The 21275-nt window shown below is 31.8% G+C and overlaps 1 protein-coding gene and 1 long non-coding RNA gene across 9 annotated transcripts; both read left to right on the plus strand.

Moving 5' to 3' along the window:
• The first annotated feature begins 709 nt into the window (after positions 1-709).
• Positions 710-17720, plus strand: LOC107910254 (rho GTPase-activating protein REN1). 8 transcript variants are annotated; one of them, XM_041088490.1, is made up of 25 exons: positions 710-875; positions 1140-1199; positions 1604-1645; positions 1787-1864; positions 2494-2530; positions 2611-2649; positions 2738-2814; positions 3802-3872; positions 3983-4061; positions 4620-4764; positions 5147-5266; positions 6014-6091; positions 6476-6531; positions 6623-6692; positions 7076-7160; positions 7569-7812; positions 8498-8722; positions 9333-9551; positions 9737-9786; positions 10052-10112; positions 10196-10279; positions 10620-10733; positions 10826-10983; positions 13395-13510; positions 17328-17361. In XM_041088490.1, exons 2-24 carry the CDS (start codon positions 1161-1163, stop codon positions 13477-13479), a joined length of 2256 nt encoding a protein of 751 aa, XP_040944424.1. In that variant the 5' UTR covers positions 710-875; positions 1140-1160; the 3' UTR covers positions 13480-13510; positions 17328-17361. The 8 variants fall into 8 exon arrangements, 6 of the variants coding, with proteins under 6 accessions (XP_040944424.1, XP_040944423.1, XP_040944426.1 ...); XM_041088489.1 differs by having other exon boundaries at positions 711-875; positions 10820-10983; XM_041088492.1 differs by having other exon boundaries at positions 711-875; positions 10820-10983; positions 13437-13510.
• Positions 17721-18081: 361 nt separating this feature from the next.
• LOC121214640 (uncharacterized) lies at positions 18082-18728 on the plus strand. The gene is made up of 2 exons (XR_005910226.1): positions 18082-18233; positions 18386-18728. It is a non-coding gene; the product is annotated as an uncharacterized lncRNA (long non-coding RNA).
• Positions 18729-21275: the final 2547 nt, after the last annotated feature.

The raw sequence follows: 21275 nt of genomic DNA on the forward strand, positions 1-21275 counted from the left end.
TTATATAAAAATTCAGTAATTTATATTAAAAAACAACACCATTGTTATATTTCTAGGAGTGCCATTTATCCTCCTAACTTGATTTGAAATTTTTTCGAATCGAGTGAAATGAAAGTCGAGTCGAATCGGGTGAAATTGTTTGAGTTAAATTAAACATATTAAATTAAAATCTTGTTACAGTATAACTAATTTAATATTAGAGCACATAAATTTAAAATCATATATATTTGAAAACCTTTTCAAATCAAAATAATAAAAAGGATACTAGTATCATAAACTTGAATCATTAATAATTTTTTATATATTTTTTAGATTTTTTTTGAATTTTTAAAAATATAAATTTTGAAATTTATATAAATATTTTGAATTTAAAAATTATTTTAAATTTTTAAAAATTATTTTGAATTATTTTGTAATTCTTGTTGAGAGAGAAATTAATTTACTCATTTTCAAATTTGATAGGGACCAAAAGAATAATTATACCAATTTATTATTCTAGTTTCTACTCAAATTATTTATTTCATTTGATTTGAATAACTTGAATAACTTAATTTAATTAATTTAAAATTTAAAAATTTTTTCGATTTTTTTAATTCCAATCAAAATTTTAATCACCGGGAAAAATTACAAGGGAGTGTCGTTTCCCTCTAAGAAAAAAACCTTTTTTTTTTGAGGCAAAAGAAAGTTTAAAAAGCGCTAAAGAACAGGGGTGACGTGTACAATTGCGGCACAATTCCCCGCTTTCATTGAAGGGAGCGCTTTTAGGCTTTTCCGTTTCTTTGACGAAACGGTGTTTCCGTCGATCGAAGAATTCCGAGCCAAATCACTTTCACAAGCAAAACAAACAAAGAAGAAAAATAAAACAGGAAAATCATGTTTGTTCTTATCTTTACGCCTCTTCCTTAACTTTTTTTTCTTTTTCCTTTATCCATTTTCCTCAATTTACGTTTCAAATTCACGTAAAAAAATTTTAATCTTCTTTTTAAATGTTTTGTGTTATTTTGGTTTGAGCTTTGAAACATTTTTTGTTTGTCTAAATGTTGCAAATAAGTGGCATTGTTGAAAATGAATATTGCAAGGTTTGCGCGGAGGCTGTTGATCCTTTGATTTTGTGACTCGGTTGAGATTTTCTTTTTCAGATTTTGAGTGATTAAAGGAACATGGCTACCAAAAAGAATGAATCATCTCAGAAACAACAGGTTTTGATCAATCTATCTCGAATTTGTTTTTATTGCATTAATTTTCTAGCTCGTTTCTAGAAGCCTTTGATATTCAGAAGCAGAAAAAAAGAGAGAGGAAGAATTGCTTTTTTTTTAAAAATAATTTTGTGATCAGAAATTCCTAGCAAAAAGGAAGAGCCATTTCAAGTGAAACAGGTTTTGATGATTTTTTTTTCATTTTTGTTGTGTTAGTTTTCTATTTGTCTTTAGAAGAGTGTGTGATGTTCAGAAAACAAAAAAGAAAAAAAAATGTTGTGGTTTAATAGTAGGAGTTTTACATTGTTGTTTTTAATGTGGATTATTTTATTATTACTTTTCGGTTCTCATAATAGTTTTATGGAAAGTTTGGACTGAAATTCTGTTTAATTTCTCATTGTCTGCAGAGGATGGTTTTCAAAAAGGATGAGCCCTCTAAAGGACATCAGGTGTAAATCAGTCTTGCCTTCTTTTCTGATTATTTTGAAGTAAAGGATTTAAATATTCAGTGAACAAAAGGAAAAAGAAAAACTTAAATTCTGATTTTTGAAGGAGGTTTTGTGCTGAAAATCATTTTGTTTTCTCTCAAGGGAGATGCTGCAGTTGTGGCTTCTCCTGGTCCTCTTCTACAGGCTCCACCAACTCCAAAATCTCGTGTCAGAAACTCGGTAAACTTCTCTCTCTTTCTCCCTCTCTTTTAATCGTTTTGTAATATTCTAAATTTGAGTTGTTGATTGAATTCCATTAATCCCTATATTATCTTATTTGAATGTGAGTATCAGACATGCATACATGCCTTATTCGGGAATGTTCAATTTTTTTTCTAAGTTGTATTTGGAAAGCCGTATCTGTATACTCATGAACTCAAGGACACGGGTACTTCTAGAAAAAAATGATGAGCCATAGTAATATAGCTACATACATCTTTATCATCATCGAGGTCGTGTTTACAATCATTTTTGTCTACCATTTGTCTACATCTTATGTGATTTGGATTTCAATTAAACCTTTTGGACCATTTTATGGAAAGGTTTCCTATATAGCAGTTATTCTCGTTGGATAATATGAAGCATATTGTAGCTGTTACTGACCACAATAAGCTTAAATTTAAACTCTTAAGTTACCATGAGGAATTTGAATGCTAAAGAATGAATTGTTCTGTATTTTAAGTCCATTGCTAGATTTTACCTTCCTGAGACCATTGCTTACATTGTTCTGCATTCACTGTTTCTATTAAGCATGCAATTTATGAAGTTGTAGAAGTTAATGCTTTTTAAGGTTTAAAACTTCCTTGCAGGTTTTAAAGAGTGGGCCACTTTTTTTATCTACCAAAGGTTTGTTTATTTTGCTTGGTTTTATTACACTTCCCAATTTAATTCAGTTGCTCATTTGACTTTCATTTTGTGAATCACAGCTTTTACTCACATTTTACCAGAAAAATATACATTACGAGGTTCATGCTGAAAATCAGAGTCCTGGGGCTTGGATTCCTCTGGGTTATTTTTTTTATTGCCTTTTCCCTATTTTTCCTTTGATTACAGGAATTGGATGGACATCATGGAAGAAAAGGTGGTTTATTTTGACACAAACTTCGTTAGTTTTCTTCAAAAGTGATCCTGTAAGTATTTGGGACCTATCTGATTGTCAGCCTAAACATGATGTATGTGATTGTTCATCCGTTATTACATTGTTTTCTTGGCACAATTTAATGATCCTAAACAAACTATAATACGACTTTAAAAATAAAAAAAAATAAACAGTGAAGTGATACGAGGTCAATCAAAGTGATGTTGTTTTCCTCACTATAAGATTTTAAGGTCTTCATGGCCAGGGGCGATGCTTGTTTGTTACAATTGTCTTTTATGTTTACTAGTTCTCTCAATCAAAAAGGTGACTGAAAATGCAAATTTTGTCTCAGATGCAGCGGTCTTGTTACTGGTTTTACAGTTTTTAGGTTGTCCGGACAAACAAATTTAAGCCCAAGGAAACTGGGAAACATGACAAAAAAATTAAGTAATTAGTATTGTTCTAAATCAAGGAGAAATGAATGCTCTAGAGTGACCCATTAGCAATCTGTAGAGATTTACTTATTTATTATAGTAAAAGTTGTTGTTTAGATTAAAAAAAGAGTGGGTTGTTAATAAACATTGCTTAATTTGACAACTGTGGTATTATAGTTTGATATCAGTCCATTCGCTGGTTCTTCGATTCTCCAGCAGAGTGACCCTTAAAGCGAGAGATGGACCCCCTATATGTAATTGGGCGAAACTTTATTTAGTTGCACTATAACACATATGGGGCCTGTTCTAAAGGGTGTGATATTTGGGAGCTTCATCTCAAAGAATAAAATAGAAAAATGATTTAATATTGCTTGGGTTGAGGAAAGGATTTGGGTTTGGATATTGGGGAAGAACTCCAGTGCGCAGTCCCTGAGGCAAAAGTAAAATTCTATATGGATTGATATTTATTGGTTAGATATTATTATCTTGGTGGTATCTTGTTCTCTTCTCTTCACATACCATGCCTGGATCATATCTTTTTCTCTTGCCGCATTTTTTATACTTAAGATTTTAAACAAGTAATGTGATATCATTTTACGTCTTAGAGTGCCATTCCTCAAAAGGAAAATGAAGTGAATTTAATTCTTGGTGGTATTGATCTCAACATTTCAGGCAGGTAGGCTTGCTTTTCTGAATAGATTGTCAGTTCTTAATCTTTTCTTCAAGTTGCAAAAATTACAAAAGTTGAAAGTGTTACTAACTCATGGAACCTTTCAAAATTTCTAGTGTGGTTGTCAAAGCTGATAAAAAACTCTTAACTGTACTATTTCAAGATGGTCAAGATGGACGGACGTTCACACTTAAGGTGCTTCCTCCCTATTAACCATCTATATAATTCTCCCATGCTTATATCTTTTTCCGTTTTGTATCATATTTTCTACTAAATTGTTTAGCTGCAATGGGTTTTTAGATCCATGATTCTTTAGTTCTATATGTTCCTAAGTTTGATAAATAGTTGTTAGCTTTCTGTTTGAACAACATCAAACATTAAGATTCTGCCAAAATAGTAAAAGATCTTATATCCAAAGATGACCAGATGCATCTAACCAGCAATAAGTTTCAATGAAAAGCAGAACACCTTGTTACTGAGCAACTGATACCAGGTGTTACCAGAATGAAAATTTCATCCTTGGTATCTAGTTTTTATTGAAGTTAATGTTTATTCCTAGCTGATAAGTGATAGCATTCTTTTATCCTGAGAAACATATTATTAAGGAATTGGTTTGGCCACATCACTGATTTTGAAGGCAGAAATACAGAGAGAAAACATCGATTATGTGTTTATCTGATATTATGGGAGAATTCAATGCTTAATCAAATTGAAAATCAGATGACATTATGGTTTCTTTTGTTGGTGTTGCAGGCTGAAAGTTCAGAGGATTTGTATGAGTGGAAGGCTGCATTTGAGAATGCCTTGTCACAAGCACCAAGTTCTCCTCATGTGTTGGGGAAAAATGACATCTTGGGGAATGAAAAAGCAAACGCAGTTAATGGTTCTAAGGACCCAGGTAAGGTTATGCAGCCATGTCTTCTTGACTGTGGTGAAACATTGCACTAATTTTTATTCTAGTTCGTAATTCTTATCTATACTCCTAATTAAAACACCAAAAATAGTGCATACTTTATAAGTTCATTTTTATGATGTAATATAAGCAGAAAACTTTATGCATGTTACAAATTGGGAGCCTTAGTTGTCTATTCCTCTCATTCTTGTTTCACTTTGCGCTCTTTTCTTCTTATTTTTCTTTATTTGTTCACTCTGTTATGTTTTTTTACAAGCCTGTTGAGTTCTTTCTTGAATGTTCCAAGTTACCAAATTTCTAACTTTGTAGGCTGTTTTGATTTATTTTTACTCATTTGAGGTATTGTTGCTTCTCTTTCTCTTTGTAGTGAACAATAAACAGCCTGTGAGATCTACTGTCTTAGGCAAACCAATTTTACTTGCACTAGAAGATGTTGACGGAGCTCCAACATTTTTGGAGAAGGCTCTAAGATTTATAGAAGAGCATGGTGAGCTTTTTTTGTTAAATTAATTGTCATGGTCTCATTTAAGTATTATGCTAAAGTTTTAGTTGCATATGATGGGTAACTGACTAATCCTTATATAGACTAGTGAATCTATGCGCATGTATTTTTATTCACTCACCTTATTTGGATCATCAAAGAAGCAAGATAAAACATCAGTTGTTCACGCAAGTAACAACCCAAACAAATAAAAAGGACACAATTCAAACCCCAAAGCTACAACAATTTCTAATTCCTTGGGGTGATGACTAATTTAGGGGAATTGTCAATCTTAAGCTAAACAAACTCCCTAATTAAAGTAACAATAAAATCAAGTCTGTTGAATACAACACTATGCTGATCCCCTTCTTTCTAAATAAAGGATATATGAGTTATCCGCACTAGTTTAAGAATATTGGTAGCTAGGGACTTGCGATCAAGATTATGGATGACCCATTGCAATTCAAAGGACTAGTCTCTGGTCCCTCTACGAATTCCAGACCCTTGGATGATGACATTCTGAAGTTGCTGTGAAACAAGAACAGAAGAAGAAAAGATGGCTGTGATCTTACATGCAAAGCCACATAACAAAAAATCAGTAGCAGTAACAAAAGAGCTGCTCCAAGAATATTATAGCATCTAAACTTCCCTTTATATTTTTTCATGAATTTTCTACGTTGTTCAGTGATTTAAGTAATTTGGTATTCATATTCTTTTGGCCTATTTTTTTATCATGTTAAAATTATTTAACAGGAACCAAAGCAGAAGGGGTCTTACGACTAGCTGCTGACGTTGAAGATGTTAAGTGTCGAATTCAGGAATATGAAAAGGGTTTGTTTAGACACACTCTGTCCTCGACTATCTTCATTGTTGTACTTTTATTTTTTTTATATTGGTTACAACTACCATAGCTGCTCAAGGCAAATAATGCTATCAACTAATGCTATCAATACTTGATGTGGAATTTCACATTCAATACCATAGCTTCATTGTTCTTTTCTTACAATTTCTGTGGATTTTCACATTCAATGCTTAATGTTCTAAGGCAAATAATGCTATCAACTACCTTTGTTAAACTTAAATTTTAATTATACATCCAAGGAAGATTCTTTACTTATTGAATAGGGAAAGCAAAAAGCTAATGCTACTTGAATTCAACATCACAGTACTTGTTCGGTCTTCTTGTAACTTTTTAGGTCATATTCTTTTATGCAGGAAAAACTGAGTTCTCTCCTGAGGAGGATCCACATGTCATTGCTGATTGTATCAAGGTATGCCTTATTAGTTTCCTCAGGATCTTTCATTAAGTTATAGCATATATTGGTCCTAAGAGTGTATAGTTTTCTTCATTCCATTTTCCAGTATGTCATTCGAGAGTTGCCATCATGTCCTGTCCCTGCTTCATGCTGCAATGCACTACTAGAAGCATATCGTAAGTTTTCATTGAAGTGTTTTTTTTTCTCTATCTTACCTTGTAGTAAATTGAGTTCATAAAAGCTTTACTAGAATTGGATTCTTGATGCTTCTAACTTTAATGTGAAATGTGTTGGATCATCCCTATTGGACTTCAATATGATGTGCTTTATTATTCAATAATCTAACTAAAATAGGAATTTCATCTTCTTACATTCCTGTTTTAAGCATCTATGGGTGAAGTTCTTGCATTCTCTATTCTCAATTGGTTAGCTCCCTAAGGGATGTAGTGGAATTGTCCAGGATCAAGAGCTCTATGACAACATGTGTCGGATGATTTACCTATCTGTATGAATTTTGGACATTTTCTTTTGTTGTTATTGAACATCATAAAATAATTAGGAACTCTGGGTGGTGATAGAGTCAACACTATGCGTGAAGCAGTATTGGACGCGTTTCCTGAGCCAAACCGTCGCCTACTACAGAGGTAGTTGAATCATCACTTCACTCTTTGCCTTTCTAAGTAGTATGCTTTTCATAGTACAAGTTATATTTGACATGAAATTTGTATATTATTTCTTAAGCATTGTGGATTCAATGAAAAGAGAGTTGTAATCCCATTTGGTGGTTAAGATAAGAATCTTTGTATATTACAGATGTAAATGATAGCTATCTCTTAACTTTCTAGTAGTTTTCAGTACTCAGTTGATTGTTGTTGAAAAACCATGGATGAAATACCTCTAGAATCCTTTTCTTCTTGTAGGTACATACATCTTGGAAAAATAATGGGATTCAATCTTACCTTCACAATTAAAAAACGACCCCCCAGTTTTTGCTGTCTTGGCTTCTACTTGCCTTCTTCCATACTTATCATTTTTATGTTACTTTCCTTCAGAATTCTAATGATGATGCGAGCTGTGGCTTCTAATAAAACTTTAAATCGGATGAGCTCTTCAGCTGTGGCAGCATGCATGGCACCCTTGATTCTTCGCCCCCTTGTATCTGGTGACTGTGAGATTGAAAACGATTTTAACGCGGGTGATGATAGTTCAATTCAACTGCTGCGAGCTGCTGCTGCAGCCAATCATGCTCAAGTCATTGTTATAACATTACTCGAAGAATATGATAAAATATTTGGGGTAAGCAATATTTCTTGTCTTCTTTTTCACAACTACTTTTGATATGACTTTGTGTAGTCACTGTACAGAAAAGTATGTACTCCTCAAAATTTATGAGCTGTAATGCTCTATCTTTAGCTCACAAGTGATATGTTCTATTTTCTATTTGTTCTTTCTGAGGAAACTTGATTATTAAGTCAAAATTTGTTTGTCCTTATGCGTATGTGCTATTATTGGTACAGAATCTAATGAATAAATTATGACTGTCAAACTGTGGAATTTGAGTATGAGTTATTGTATCCTTTTATTGATTCATCTATACTTCAACAATTTGTCTGCATTCTTTCTGAGAATGTAAGCAAATAAATGTGAGATCCATCATAGCTTAATTACTTGAATATTTCTAAGTTTTATAAAATTAACAAGGGTCTAGCTAATGTGTGCCTATATGCACTGGTTAAATGTAGTTAAATTACTAGTTAATGAAAGTTTTTTGCATTTAATGCACTGTTTTCACTAAATTCAATAGCAGAAAATGCATTAATTTCATAATTTTCCCTTAAATATCACCTTAATTTGTGCCATTAGATATTGATTAACGTTTTCCTACTAACAACATGCTTTCTTTTTCCAAGGTCCAATTTTTATTACTTTGCTTTGGATTTAGTTTTTAAATTATGATTATAGCTCAACATTTTGTTGGCAGGAAGGATATGTTCCCCCCAATTTATACTATGGAACGGAAGAGAGTGGAAGTGAAAGTGAAAGTGAAAGTGAAAGTGAAAGTGAAAGTGAAAGTGAAGAGGCAGCTGATGATGACTGTAATGATGCAACATCTGGGTCTAATGCATACTGCGATAGTGACTATGTAGCAAGTGGAACAGGCAGTAAGAGCGGTCACTCTATTAACAATGATCTGGATGACGATAAGGCTTGTTCCTCTACCTTCTTAGAATGGCATTTGGATTGTATTTTGTTCATAAACTTTAAAGATGGTGGAAGTAACAGACTTAATACACAAGTTGGAAAGTTAAAAGCTTTCACTGCCAAATTTCATTTACCTTTCTCTAATGCAAGAAATACGCTGAACTCATGGATTTTCGGATCTGTTTTCTCATACCACATACTTTAATGTTTTTGTAGTTTGTTATGCTCCCTCTGTCACCACCTAGCAACTCAAGGTTTATTTTATTTTCATCTCTTTATTTGTTTTCCCCTTAGCATGTACCTTCATAATTTGAACTTGATTTATTGCTGAGAAAGAATGCATTGCAATAAAATTTGTAGCATCATATATTGGAATCAAATATATAGTTCTCTCTCTTCACCTTATAGGAATAATGATTTGTTCTCCTTTGTTGTTTTTGATAGGTAAAGGCATTTTACTTTAGTATAGCCATATGTTGTTACATTCTGTGGTCCCTAGGTTTAGATTTTGAGAATCATTTTAGTTTAACATAAATAAGGTGAAAATAGAAATACATCAATAATGAAAAGATGACATACTATACACCTATATGAAATGAAAAATAAAATTGCAGGATTCTGATTATTTGAGCTCTAGTTCTGAGCCCTCTATAGCTGATGGTGATTTAAAAGCCACCAAGAAGCTTTCAAGTTCACTTCACTCTTCCCTGTCTGAAAATGATTTACAAAGGAGTGAGGATAATCAAAGTAACAAGAGTTCAGTAATAGAGGCCAATATGTTTGCTGAATTTGGCCATAGAGCTAAGCGTCCCACTGTTTGGGGATGGGCAATTGTAAGTGTTAAGTTTCTTTATTTATAATGCATTCCATTTTGGCCTACTTCGTTTGACTTTCTCTCTTAGCTAATAAGTATTTCCAAGCATTCATTCTATTACTAACTTAGAATTTCTCAAGTTGGTCTATATGTTTATAATCTTGTAACAACTAATTGTTTAGTTTTTCTGGTTTGTTTGTCCAGGCAAAGAAGAAGCTTTCTATGGAACCTGTTCATTTTCCTTCTAAAGAAGAGTAAGTGATGTTCCCTTGATCTGTATAAAGAAGTTTTGCATACATTTTCCTGGATATTCTTGTGTATACCACAGAGGACCCAATACCCACTTAAAGCTCCAAGCACCTTTTAAAGTCTTCTTTTGTGCTTAGGATGAAGCAATCTATGCTTTGCATAACATAATTTTTTAAGCCAAAATGGAAAAGGCAACAATTTAGATTCAGAAATTTGTTATTTTAATAGATAATAACTCTATTTCTTTTACTTAATTTTGACCCAATTTAGGGCTGAAATAGAGAGGATCAAGGCTGAAAAATCTGACTTGGAAAGGGGACACACAGAAGAGGTTCAGCCAAATTCACCTTTTCTAATTATTATTATCTCAACTTGTTTGGAGATTTTTCATGACAAGTCATCTTTGCAGTACAGATTGAAGGTAATCTGGTTTATGAAGCCTGCTTGGAAAAACAAAAGAAGACACTGCATGGGCATTGTCAAGCTCTTCAGAATGATGTATGTTTGCGAGGAGATTTATTTTTTTTCACTTTTGTTTCAGGAGTTATGTTAGGCTATGTATCTGAAACAGTAAAGATGCTTACTTTGATATTTAAAAAAGTATTAAAGGCAACATATTCCCTTAAGCATTTCTTTGTTTCCTCTTAAATATCAAATCTTTTGCGCATGGTTAAAACAAGCTCAAATTTTGGTGCATTTGAAGCATATAAGTCATCATTGTTTATTTTTTTCCTTGTGTTATCCATTACTTGCACAAAGATAATGAGTTTTATTGTTGATACTATGTTAGTCTTATGATAATAGTGCAGTCTTGATTTCCTCTTGATTGTACTTATAGGTGTCAAGACTAGAGGAAGAGTTGCATAGGGAAAGAGATAAGAGGACAGCTCTGGAAGCTGGACTTACCCCTTCTCAAGGAACTGTAACTCTCCCAAATACGGTTGATGAAAAGGTAGCCAATGGCTTACTCAGATTTAACTAGTATATCTAAATTTTTATTTTGCGTCAATCTTTTTTTAACTTCTGATAATGATAAAGATAAAGGCAGATATTAAGGACATAGCTCAAGCAGAGGCAGACATAAACAATTTGAACAAAAAGGTTGATGAATTGTGGATGCAGCTGAATCAACTACTTGAGCAAAATTCTGTTTCCATGAATGATAGGTCCAATCGGCATCAACCAAATCATCAAGAAAAAAGGTAAGCTTTCTTTGGCTGTCTTGGAATATCATGATTGTTAGAAACTGAATGGGCAGGGGAAAAATGAAATATTAGTAAAGAATTTCTCACTTTTTTGATATATTTCATTAAGAAGAGTTGCAAACAATTGATACACCTCCAATCGGAAAAGAAAAAGAAACCAAATAACTCTATAATCCCTAATTATCAGCTGCTAATAATAAAAAAAATCCCTATCATTTTGCCATGCACTACTATTAATTAGCTAACACTCTCAACTTGCAAACCAAATTATGATAAGTTCTTTTGTTGAATCCTTTGGTGAAGATATTAGCTAATTGTTTGTCAGATGTCACATGAACTAGTTTTAAAGGTCCAATAGTCATTTTTTCTTTGATAAAATATTGATCAATCTCGATGTGTTATGCTCGATCATGTTGAATTAGATTTTGAGCAATACTAATGACAACTTTATTATCACAGTACAAGGATAATTTGTTTTCTTCTAATAATTTTAGTTTCTCCAGTAAGTTTTTTAATCACAATAGCTCACAAACTCCTTGAGCAATTGACTCTATATTTTGTCTTTGCACGTGATCAAGCAACCACACTTTGCTTTTTACTTTTCTAGGTGACTAAATTTCCTTTCACAAGGGTGTAATACTCAGGTGTATGTTAGAGTATACCCAAAGACCAATAATCAATCATATACTCGTTTTATCTTGTTTATTAATACAAGGCATTGCCATTATTATTTTAGTTTCTTTTTCTGTGTATATAAATAAATTGAATTGTAATAAAATCTTAAGAAAATATGATTATTCTTAAAAAAGTCCTTAGTAAAGTATTATTGTGGGCTTGGACAATAATAATGCATTGAGACTAATGTGTAGTTGATTGATGACAAAGAATTGTCATTGCCATAAGGATGTTAAAATTAATACATGAGTGTGTTAGAGAACATATTGGATTGACCCGTTATGAGTATATTTATTGGATTATTATGTAAGTCACAATATTACCCATAGTAATAATTATGTATATAATCCTCAAATTTTAGATCATCATTGTCCTAATATTGTGAGTCGTATATTTTGATATAGTCAAAATGTCTACCGTAATAGGTTCTATTATAAATATTGATGTTGGATATATCACAATCCATGTAGTGAGATATGGTTGATCAAGATAGGATTTATCCCTCCTACATAATGGGAGTAATATTTTAGGCCTCTTGATGGAGTGACACTAGAAATGCTTGTTTATACTCAAAAAAGTTGATATAAGATATCACACTTATTTGTTTATTGTAGTCTGCTCAGAAAATCAAGAAATATGAGATTTAACTATACTAGTGTGACTATTCTATTACTTGTGTCCAATCTAGATATTAAGGATAAAATGATATAATACATGAAAAGATTATCACAGAAAGGTTATGTCGAATAATGACTTTTTCTAACTTAGGTGGCAATGATGCATTGCTAGATGCCCTAATTGTTTATAATGTTAGAAAAGTTCTAGTATTACTACCAACATTACAATAGCCTACAGGGTCACAGCCTATAGTTGAAACGAACCAAATCCATTTTATTTAATTATAATTTGATAGTTAAATATTAAACACATTTTATGTACAAACTTGTTGTATACAAATAGAAAATATAGATATAATTAATATATGAACTTGATTCATACAAAATATTAATTTTATATATTTTACCAAATTTATTAATATAAACAGTTAATTATAAAAAACATAAAAATTAATATTATTTTGGAAAAAATATAATTAATATTTAACTCTATAGTTGAAACGAATCGAATCCAAATACATTTGGTATTTTATTTAGTTATCACATGAATTAAATTAATTGTTGAATTAATTTAATTTGATAGTTAAATATTAAACACATTTTATGTACAAACTTGTTGTACAAAAATAGAGAATATAGATATAATTAATATATGAACTTGATTCATACAAAATATTAATTTTATATATTTTACTGAATTTATTAATAAACAGTTAATTATAAAAAATGAAAATTAATATTCTTTTGGAAAGAATATAATTAATATTTGAATTTGATTCATACAAAATATTAATTGTATATATTTTATCGAATTTATTAATATAAACAGTTATATTAATTAATTTCGGTTAAAATATAAAAGATATGAAAATTAATATTTTTAGAAAAAATATAATTCATTTTTTTAACATTCCATTAATAAGGGAATAGTTTTATATTCTTTTGGAAAGAATATAATTCTTCTCTCTAATTTTTCATTTGCCTTCTCTATTAATAAGAGAATTATGTGATATTAAAGAGAATAAAATGATAATAATCCCTTAGTGTGTTAAGGTTACCAACTTAATAATTTAAAAGGTCTAGTAACCGTTTTTAATTTTCTCTGAAATGCTCAAGAGAAAGTGGTTGCTCGTTTTTGACGGGGTGGATTACATATAGGCCGGGGCATTTTCGTTGTGGCTTGGAATCGACATCGAATTAGCAGCGTCTTTTCAACGTTTTCAGTAAAGAAGGTATATTTTTAACCCTATTTCAACCCGATTTGTTTCTCGTACATGGATTTTTGGCTGTGAATCGTCGGAATATTTTTTCTGTTGCGCCATGGGGCGTAACGGCGGTCCCAACAGTGTATACCTCTTATCATCCAAAGAACTTGCCCAATATGCATTTGTAAAGACTTCTATATGATGATCATGTTTAGAAAAAGAAAACCTTTTCCTAGTGCAAGCTTTAGATAGTGCAAAATGCGTAAAGCAGCCTATGTGTGAGATTCTCTAGGATTATGCATGAACTGACTTACCAAGCTAACAACATATGCTATGTCCAATCTAATGTGCTAGGAATAAGTCAGTCCCTCTATCAATCTTTGATATCTCTCCTTATTCACTGACTCTTCAATCTCTGTTCGTAGCTTATGATTGCTCTTAATAGGTGATTTTGTTGGTTTACACCCATCATACTAATTTTCGTCCAAAGATCTAGATTACATTTTTCCCTGAGAAATGAAGATCCCCTTTGATTTGGCAACTTCAATTGCCATAAAGTATTTCAACTTTCCAAGATATTTAGTTTCAAATTTCATAGCCAACAGTCTCTTTAGTCAAGACATTTCTTCTCTATCATCACTGGTCATTACAGCGTCCTTAACATATACTATAAGAAGAGTGATTTCTCCCTTGTGATGTTGTGTGAAAAGACAATGATTAGCATTGTTTTGTTGATAGCCAAAAGAGATAATGGCTTTGTTGAATCTGTCAAACCATGCTTTGGGAGACTATTTGAACTCGTGCAAAGCTTTCTTTAATCTACACATTTTCCCTTGTGTATTTCTATTATCAAATTCTAGAAGAACTTTCATGTAAACTTATTCGTCCAAGTCTCGATGTAGAAATACATTTTTTTACATCTAATTGTTGCAGTGCCTAGTCAAGGTTGGCTGCATAGGACAACAAAATTATGATTTTATTCATCTTAGCAACAGGTGCAAATGTTTTCTGATAGTTCACTCCATAAGTTGGATTGAACCCTTGAACAACCAATCTGACTTTGAACTTTTCAAGCAAACCATCAACATTGTGTTTTATAGTGAAAACCCGTTTACAACCAATCAACGTCTTTCTTGATGGTGGAATGACTAGTTCCCAAGTCTCATTTTTTGCCAAAGTTTTCATCTCCATAGTCATAGCTTCCTTCCATCTTGGATTATTTAAAGCTTTCTTCTAATCTCATGGAACATACATAAAGGACAGAGACAAGACAAAGGCTTTATAGGAAGAGGACAATGAGCCATAGGAAATAAAGTTAGATTTACGATGTTTAGTGCAAGAGCTGACACCTTTTCTTTGAGCTATGGGTAGATCTAAATCATTGGTAGCATTAGATGACTCATCGAGAGAGGAAAATTCTTAGCGTTGAGTAGGATGCATGATTACTTTTTCTAGCTTCTTTCTCCTTGAGTAAGTTCTCAAATCTAGTCCATCCAAGCGCCCATAATCTCCCATTGAACATGTTCTCTCTTTTAATGAAACATTCCAAAGTAACAAAACTAGACATCATAGGAATCATCTCTTCTTTTTCATTCTCCTCCTGAGGAGGTGATTGGTTTATGCCAAAATAAAGTTAGTCTTATTTGAAAGTAATGTCCAAGTTGACAAAGTATCTTCTGGATAGAGGATGATAACACTTGTAACCCTTTTGTGTAAGAGAATACTCGAAAAATATACATTTTAGGACTCGTAGATCCAACTTTTTGACATTTTGAGTGTGAACAAAGCAAACCCACAAAAACCTTTGGAGGAACAATATAATCCCTTTTTCCTTAAAAACTTCTAAGGGACTCTTAAAACCAAGTGTTTTTGGTGACGTTTTGTTGATTAGATATGTGGCAGATAGAATTACATCTCCTAGTAAGGTTTTGGAAGATTCATTGTGAATATCAAAGAGTAGACAACTTCCAACAAATGCGTGTTCCTTTGTTTTTGCCACTTCATTTTGCGCACTAGTGCCAGGGAAAGTACTTTGGTGGATAATTCCTTAGGTTTGCAAGTAATCATTAAAGTTGTATTTTGTGCCATTATCTGTTCTCAAAATTTTCACATTAACGTCAAATTGAGTATTAATTATCTTCCGAAAAGATTGGGAACAAGAAAGAATATTTTATCTTATTAGATACACTGACTTTAGCCTAGGTAATGAGATAATTCAACTAGAACATTAGAGTGAATTATTATAAAAAGAATAGTACTTCTATCATTCTACAAAGGGTAAGAGTCTTTGGTTTTTTTAGCATATTCACATGCATCACAAACCAATGAATCAAACTGAATTCTTGAAAACAAACTAGTATATGGTTTTTCTAGAGCATAAAAAGGTGGATGCTCTAACCATCTATGCCACTGTGTTATTTCTTGTTTAGCATCTTTATTTTTGCTAAAAAGGGCATGACACTGAACAGAGTCTTGATTCTCCTCCAACATTTATAAGCTATCATGCACTCTACCAATGCCAATCCTCTTCCCCGTTTGAAGGTCATAAAAGACACAATGATCAGAGGAAAATTCAATTTAGAGTTTTATTAATGGCACTAACTGATAAGAGGTTGACAGGAAACTTAGGAACATTAAGCATAGAAGATAGTGAAATATTGAGAGTATAGTTAAGAGAACCAGATCCATCTATGAAGGTAAAGTAACCATTTGCTATTTGGACATTATTTTTTATTTAGCATGGAGAGTAGTTAAAAAGGTTTTTTCGCTCTAGAATCAATGATCCATGCTTTAGTATCAATGTGGACATTAAAAGCACTACCTGTCTACAAAAATAAATGAACTAACTGCAGCAGTCCTTTTATTTGTCATTGCCATTTTAAGAAAAGCAAAGAAAAATATCCAAGCAACAAAAGGGGTTTTTCCGCAACAAATTAAGGAATGAACAGTACCCTAAAATCAATAAACAATACTCAAAAAAAGAGAAAAACAATATCAAATAGCCGATAAGCAATCCCTTTTATCCACACCAAACAAGGTCAATAAAAGCAAAGGGAGGCCAAAAATACTCCAATAAGGCCAATAGAGATGATTGGAAGTCCAAATTCTGGCGGTGTAACTTGTGCCGACACGTAGAGAGGTGCACAGAAGACATTGGTGGCACGTAAGACTCATGTGCTTACTGTATGGTTTTCAGACTTGCAGGGTAGGTTGGCAATGGTACTGTGACTCTAATGGTGTGTTCGATGAGGTAAGTAGACAAGCTTAGGTGTGAGTACCAAATTTTCGGAAACTTGAAAAAATTTTCATAAATCTAGTATTTTAGCTTTGATAACAAGTTAGAATCTGAATGGGCAGTAGAAAAAATTGAAAGATTAGTAAAGAATTTCTCACATTGTAATGAATTCATTGAGAAGAGTTGCAAGCAATTTATACACCTTCAATTGGAAAAGAAGAGGAAACTAAATAACTTTATAATCCTTAATTATTAGCGGTTAATAATAAAAAATCCCTATAATTTTGCTATGCATTACTGTATGATACTTGTATAAAACATTTGTTTACCGCCTCTTTATGAGTTGAATACTTGTCATCCTTGCGGTGGTTTAAATTTGCTTACATTGAAATACATCTGGAGTCTGGCAAATGTTAACTCGCCAACTATTCATGCTTCAAATAATATCGTCCTCTTTAGATGCATGTATATATATTTTCAATTTTTATTTCTCTTTTTTGAATATACATTCATAACACTCTAGAATAATGTATTTTTATGTATTAATTATGTATTTATTCTGAGTATGATCTTGCTAATTTGAGCTATTTATGATCTTGTATCTCATAGGGACTAAATTTGAGGCAAAAGTAAAATTAAGGGCCAAAAGCGTGAATTTAGAGATAAAATGGGCCAATGTGCGATACAAGGAAAAGTTGGTGCCAAAAGTGCAAGCATGGAGGACACAAGGGTTGAAATGCAAAAAGAAGAGATTTTATTCTATTAAACTCTATTTTAATTATATTAGGATAATTAATATTAAGATAATTATTAAGGATTATTTTTAAGATTTTATTTTATCTTTATTTATCTTTAATTAAATGTATTTATCTTTTAGGAATTTAAGTAGGATTAGAATATCTCCCCTAGCACTATAAATAGGGGGTGAAGTGACTCAGGAGGCCATCTTATATTTTTCTGTAAACGCTCTCTCCCCAAAAGTTTAGGTTTTTGTTCTTCTCATATTTCTTTTTAATAAAATCTTTATTTTTTTCTACCACAACCATGAGCCACTAAACCCATCTAGCCGAAGGTTGTCAAAAATCCCCAAAAGAGTTCTTGAGGCTTAGAATCCGTACTTAGCCTTCTCAACGAGTATTCATCGTTTCTCCGCACTACGGGGCTGACGCTTCCGTCCATGTCCTTTAAGAAGTAAGCTTTTCAACGTATGCAAAAGCGGCCGCTTTGTATGTTTTGGGAAGGTTGCACAGTCGGTTCGTTAGCTTTCTGCGTCAGAGGTTGGTGAGCCCAAGAGACAAAATGGAGTGGGATTCGCCATTGAGAAGCATTGATCTAGCATAAGACGATCCCACAGAAGCGATTATTGGCTAGAGTCAGGTTCCACCGTATCGTAAGTCTAAATCATTGGAGCTGGTGGTCGTAGGCGTCCTCTTCCACTATAACTGGCTTATTCGATTTGGGAAAGATCATCTAAAAGTTGAGGATTTAACCCAAGGCGGAACGAGACAACTGGAGGTTGGAATCTCCCATAAGAATTTCTTTTCTCTCAACTCTATTTTTAATTTCTCTAATTTTTGATTCAATATTCTTAAATTTGTTTTTATTTTATTTTTCGTTTTCAAATCCAAACATTTAATTTTATTATTTTATTATTTTATTTTTTTCAGGCACACAAGTTTTATTGGGCAAGATTCTGCCTAAGATTTCACGGAACAATATATTTTGCAAGTCTAGTCCCTGAGGATTTGACTCTACTTCCCTTTTACTATTCTTTTTCATTATTTATTAGGGATAGAATATTTTTGGTGCTTTTAACGACCGCATCATACATGTTTGTTTGACTTTTAATATAGGAAGGATAAGCCAAAGGATATTGAAGCTACTTTTAAAAAGTCAGGAAGCAAGGTAAACTCATGTTTATTTAACGCACCATGAGGCTCTCTAGTTTTCTTAGAAATTGTATGGAATCAGTTCATTTTCCTTAAAATCCATCCCTACCTTATTCTTGAATTAGTAAGTGTTTTTACTTGTTAGCATGGAATAATATTAGTTGGGAAATTCAGCTTTCCTAAAAGTCATTTGAAGATAAATTCCAATAAACAATCAAATGGCGATTAGACCACTGCTATGTCAGTGCATAGACCTTAATGGTTGTTGTATATTTATGTACAAAGATTCCAGATCTTATGGGTTTTGAAGGATGTGATCAGTTTTCCTTTTTTGATGAAGTTGAATTTCATATCATCTTCAGCTCCATAATAATAAATTTCTTTATGAGTAATGAACCTTGTGCAACATATTTTTTATTTACGGAGACTTTATTCAGATTTTAGTGTGAGCGTCAAATATAGGTATTTGTTTTACACTAATATTTTTATCTTTTCGAAGTTTTCTCATAAATTTGGAGGGACATTGTAGTGTTATATACCATAATCTATATCTATATACGTGTCGAATATGAATGCTTATGAAAGAAGATATAGAGTAATATAAATACACTAAATTTATATATTGAGAATATAAAAAACTACAAATTGAGCATCAACTATCCCAAGTTGGCTGGGTTTCTTTTCAATCAAAGTTGAGCTTGATTTGAACCCATTTCGTCTCTTTCTCCTCCTTGTCTGGTTCCTCCCTCTTCTATTTAACGTTTTCTATTATGCTCCTTTTCAAGGGAAGTTTTGCATATTAAGCATTTAATTAATGCTAATTTATTTAGGACAATGCATTTCTCTTTTGGTTGTTAAGTGATGTCATCAAATTATGATTCGGACTTGGGGCTTTCCTTTTAATGAATTAACAAAACGAAGATTTTGATTTAACAAGATAAATATGCGGACCAAGTAGATTGTGAGAACAAGAAGCAAGAACCATCATTGACAAATAAACATAACATCAACGGTATGCATGCAGCAGAGAGAGTTGTAAGGAAGCCCTTTGCTTCAAGTAAAGTAGACAAATCTACTATAAAGGGTGAGGTATGTTCTATTTTGTTTTAACATGGGCACTATTGGATCAAGCTCTAATGTGGTTCACTAGAATTTAAATCAAAGTTTCTTTGATTCTAAGATTAAATTACCATTTTCTTTCTTCATTTTAGAGAACATATTTGTTTTATCTGTTAGAGTAGTAAATGTAATTACATATATTAGGATTAGAGTACAACATTTTAAATATTATGATATATTTTCTTAATTTTTGTTTTCTAAATATGTGAATCTTCTATATAAATAGTCATCTTTGAGAAACTAGAACAACAAACCAAACTAGCAACATTGTATGTTGTACATAAACTTGTTGGATTCGGAAAATTAAAAAAATAAATAAGGCATTTCCAGGAGATTATTTTAAGAATAGTTATTTCCCTTCTATGTGTATAATGATTAGAAAACTCTATTCTTAGGATACAGTGCTTTTACCTTGAATAGAACAATTTGCATTGCACCCTTGACTTGTTTACCAGAATGAATCCAAAGAAACTAAGGAAAAGAATGTTTGCAATAGTTTTTCTGATTCAGAATTGGATTCTACAGCTCTAATCCAAGGCCTCTATTTATAGTGTACCAACAGATTCCTAAGTGCCTCTTCCAAGAAGTAAAAACTTTTTGTGTTTGAAAATTATCCGAATTGACATGATTATTTGGATTTTTTATTACCAAATCAACATATTTATTCATCTTAAAAAGGAAATGTTTAATAAATAATTTTTAAGAATTAAATTGTTAGTAACAACGATCATATCTTCTTTTCTTATATTATTGTACATGTATATATATTATATAAATACGACTATTTTGATAAATATATAAAGGAAAATTATTTGATACACTGTTCGTGGAATTTTTTAGATTTTACAAACAAATTGAGGGTTTAACAAGTGTATTCTAAGGTATAGTAAAAAAAAACTTAAATATTTAAATAAATATGACACTTGTCACACCCTCAATCCGTTTTTAAGGTCTAAAGAACTCCACAGAAGGTATATCAAATGATTACTCATTTATAAATATGTTCATATATATAAACACAAAATTTTATCCTAAGTTATTTATCTGAAGACATACTATATATATATACTATATATTATGTACAACAATGTGATCCTTGGGGTATTTTCTAGAGCCACATTCCTTTGCATTCTTATGATACTGTTTTCTTTTTGTAATTTTGTGACGTTGAATTTATTTATCTTTCTTGAAACACTTAATAGTTTGGCCTTCTTGTTTTTATATGTCTATTTAGTGGTTTTAAAAGCTAATATTGTCATTTATATGCGTTATTATGTTTTACCTTTTTAATTGTATTCATTTTCTTTAAAATCCAACTCTACCTTTTTCATGAATTTGTAAGTGTTCGTACTTGTTAGCATGGAATATGTAGAAACGATTAAAAAGGTACTTGTTTTGCAAACAAAAATTATGATTAAAATAATACTTGGAAGTTTTAACAACAAATCAAAGATGCGAAAAACGAAAAGATGAACACCAAGATTTTCTTACGTAGTTTGACCTCAATCTATGTCTATAGAGCCTTGCCCAAAGCAATGATCCACTATCT

Source organism: Gossypium hirsutum, chromosome D02 (assembly GCF_007990345.1).
Source record: "Gossypium hirsutum isolate 1008001.06 chromosome D02, Gossypium_hirsutum_v2.1, whole genome shotgun sequence".
NCBI classification, from domain to species: domain Eukaryota; kingdom Viridiplantae; phylum Streptophyta; class Magnoliopsida; order Malvales; family Malvaceae; genus Gossypium; species Gossypium hirsutum.

Bases quoted from the DNA above. Each gene is read 5' to 3' on its own strand.
- LOC107910254 (XM_041088489.1), top strand. From the start codon at position 1,161: ATGGCTACCAAAAAGAATGAATCATCTCAGAAACAACAG. The intron at 7,813-8,497 runs GTAAGCAATATT...TTTTGTTGGCAG, and splicing joins AATATGATAAAATATTTGGG to GAAGGATATGTTCCCCCCAA. The intron at 9,787-10,051 runs GTAAGTGATGTT...GACCCAATTTAG, and splicing joins CATTTTCCTTCTAAAGAAGA to GGCTGAAATAGAGAGGATCA.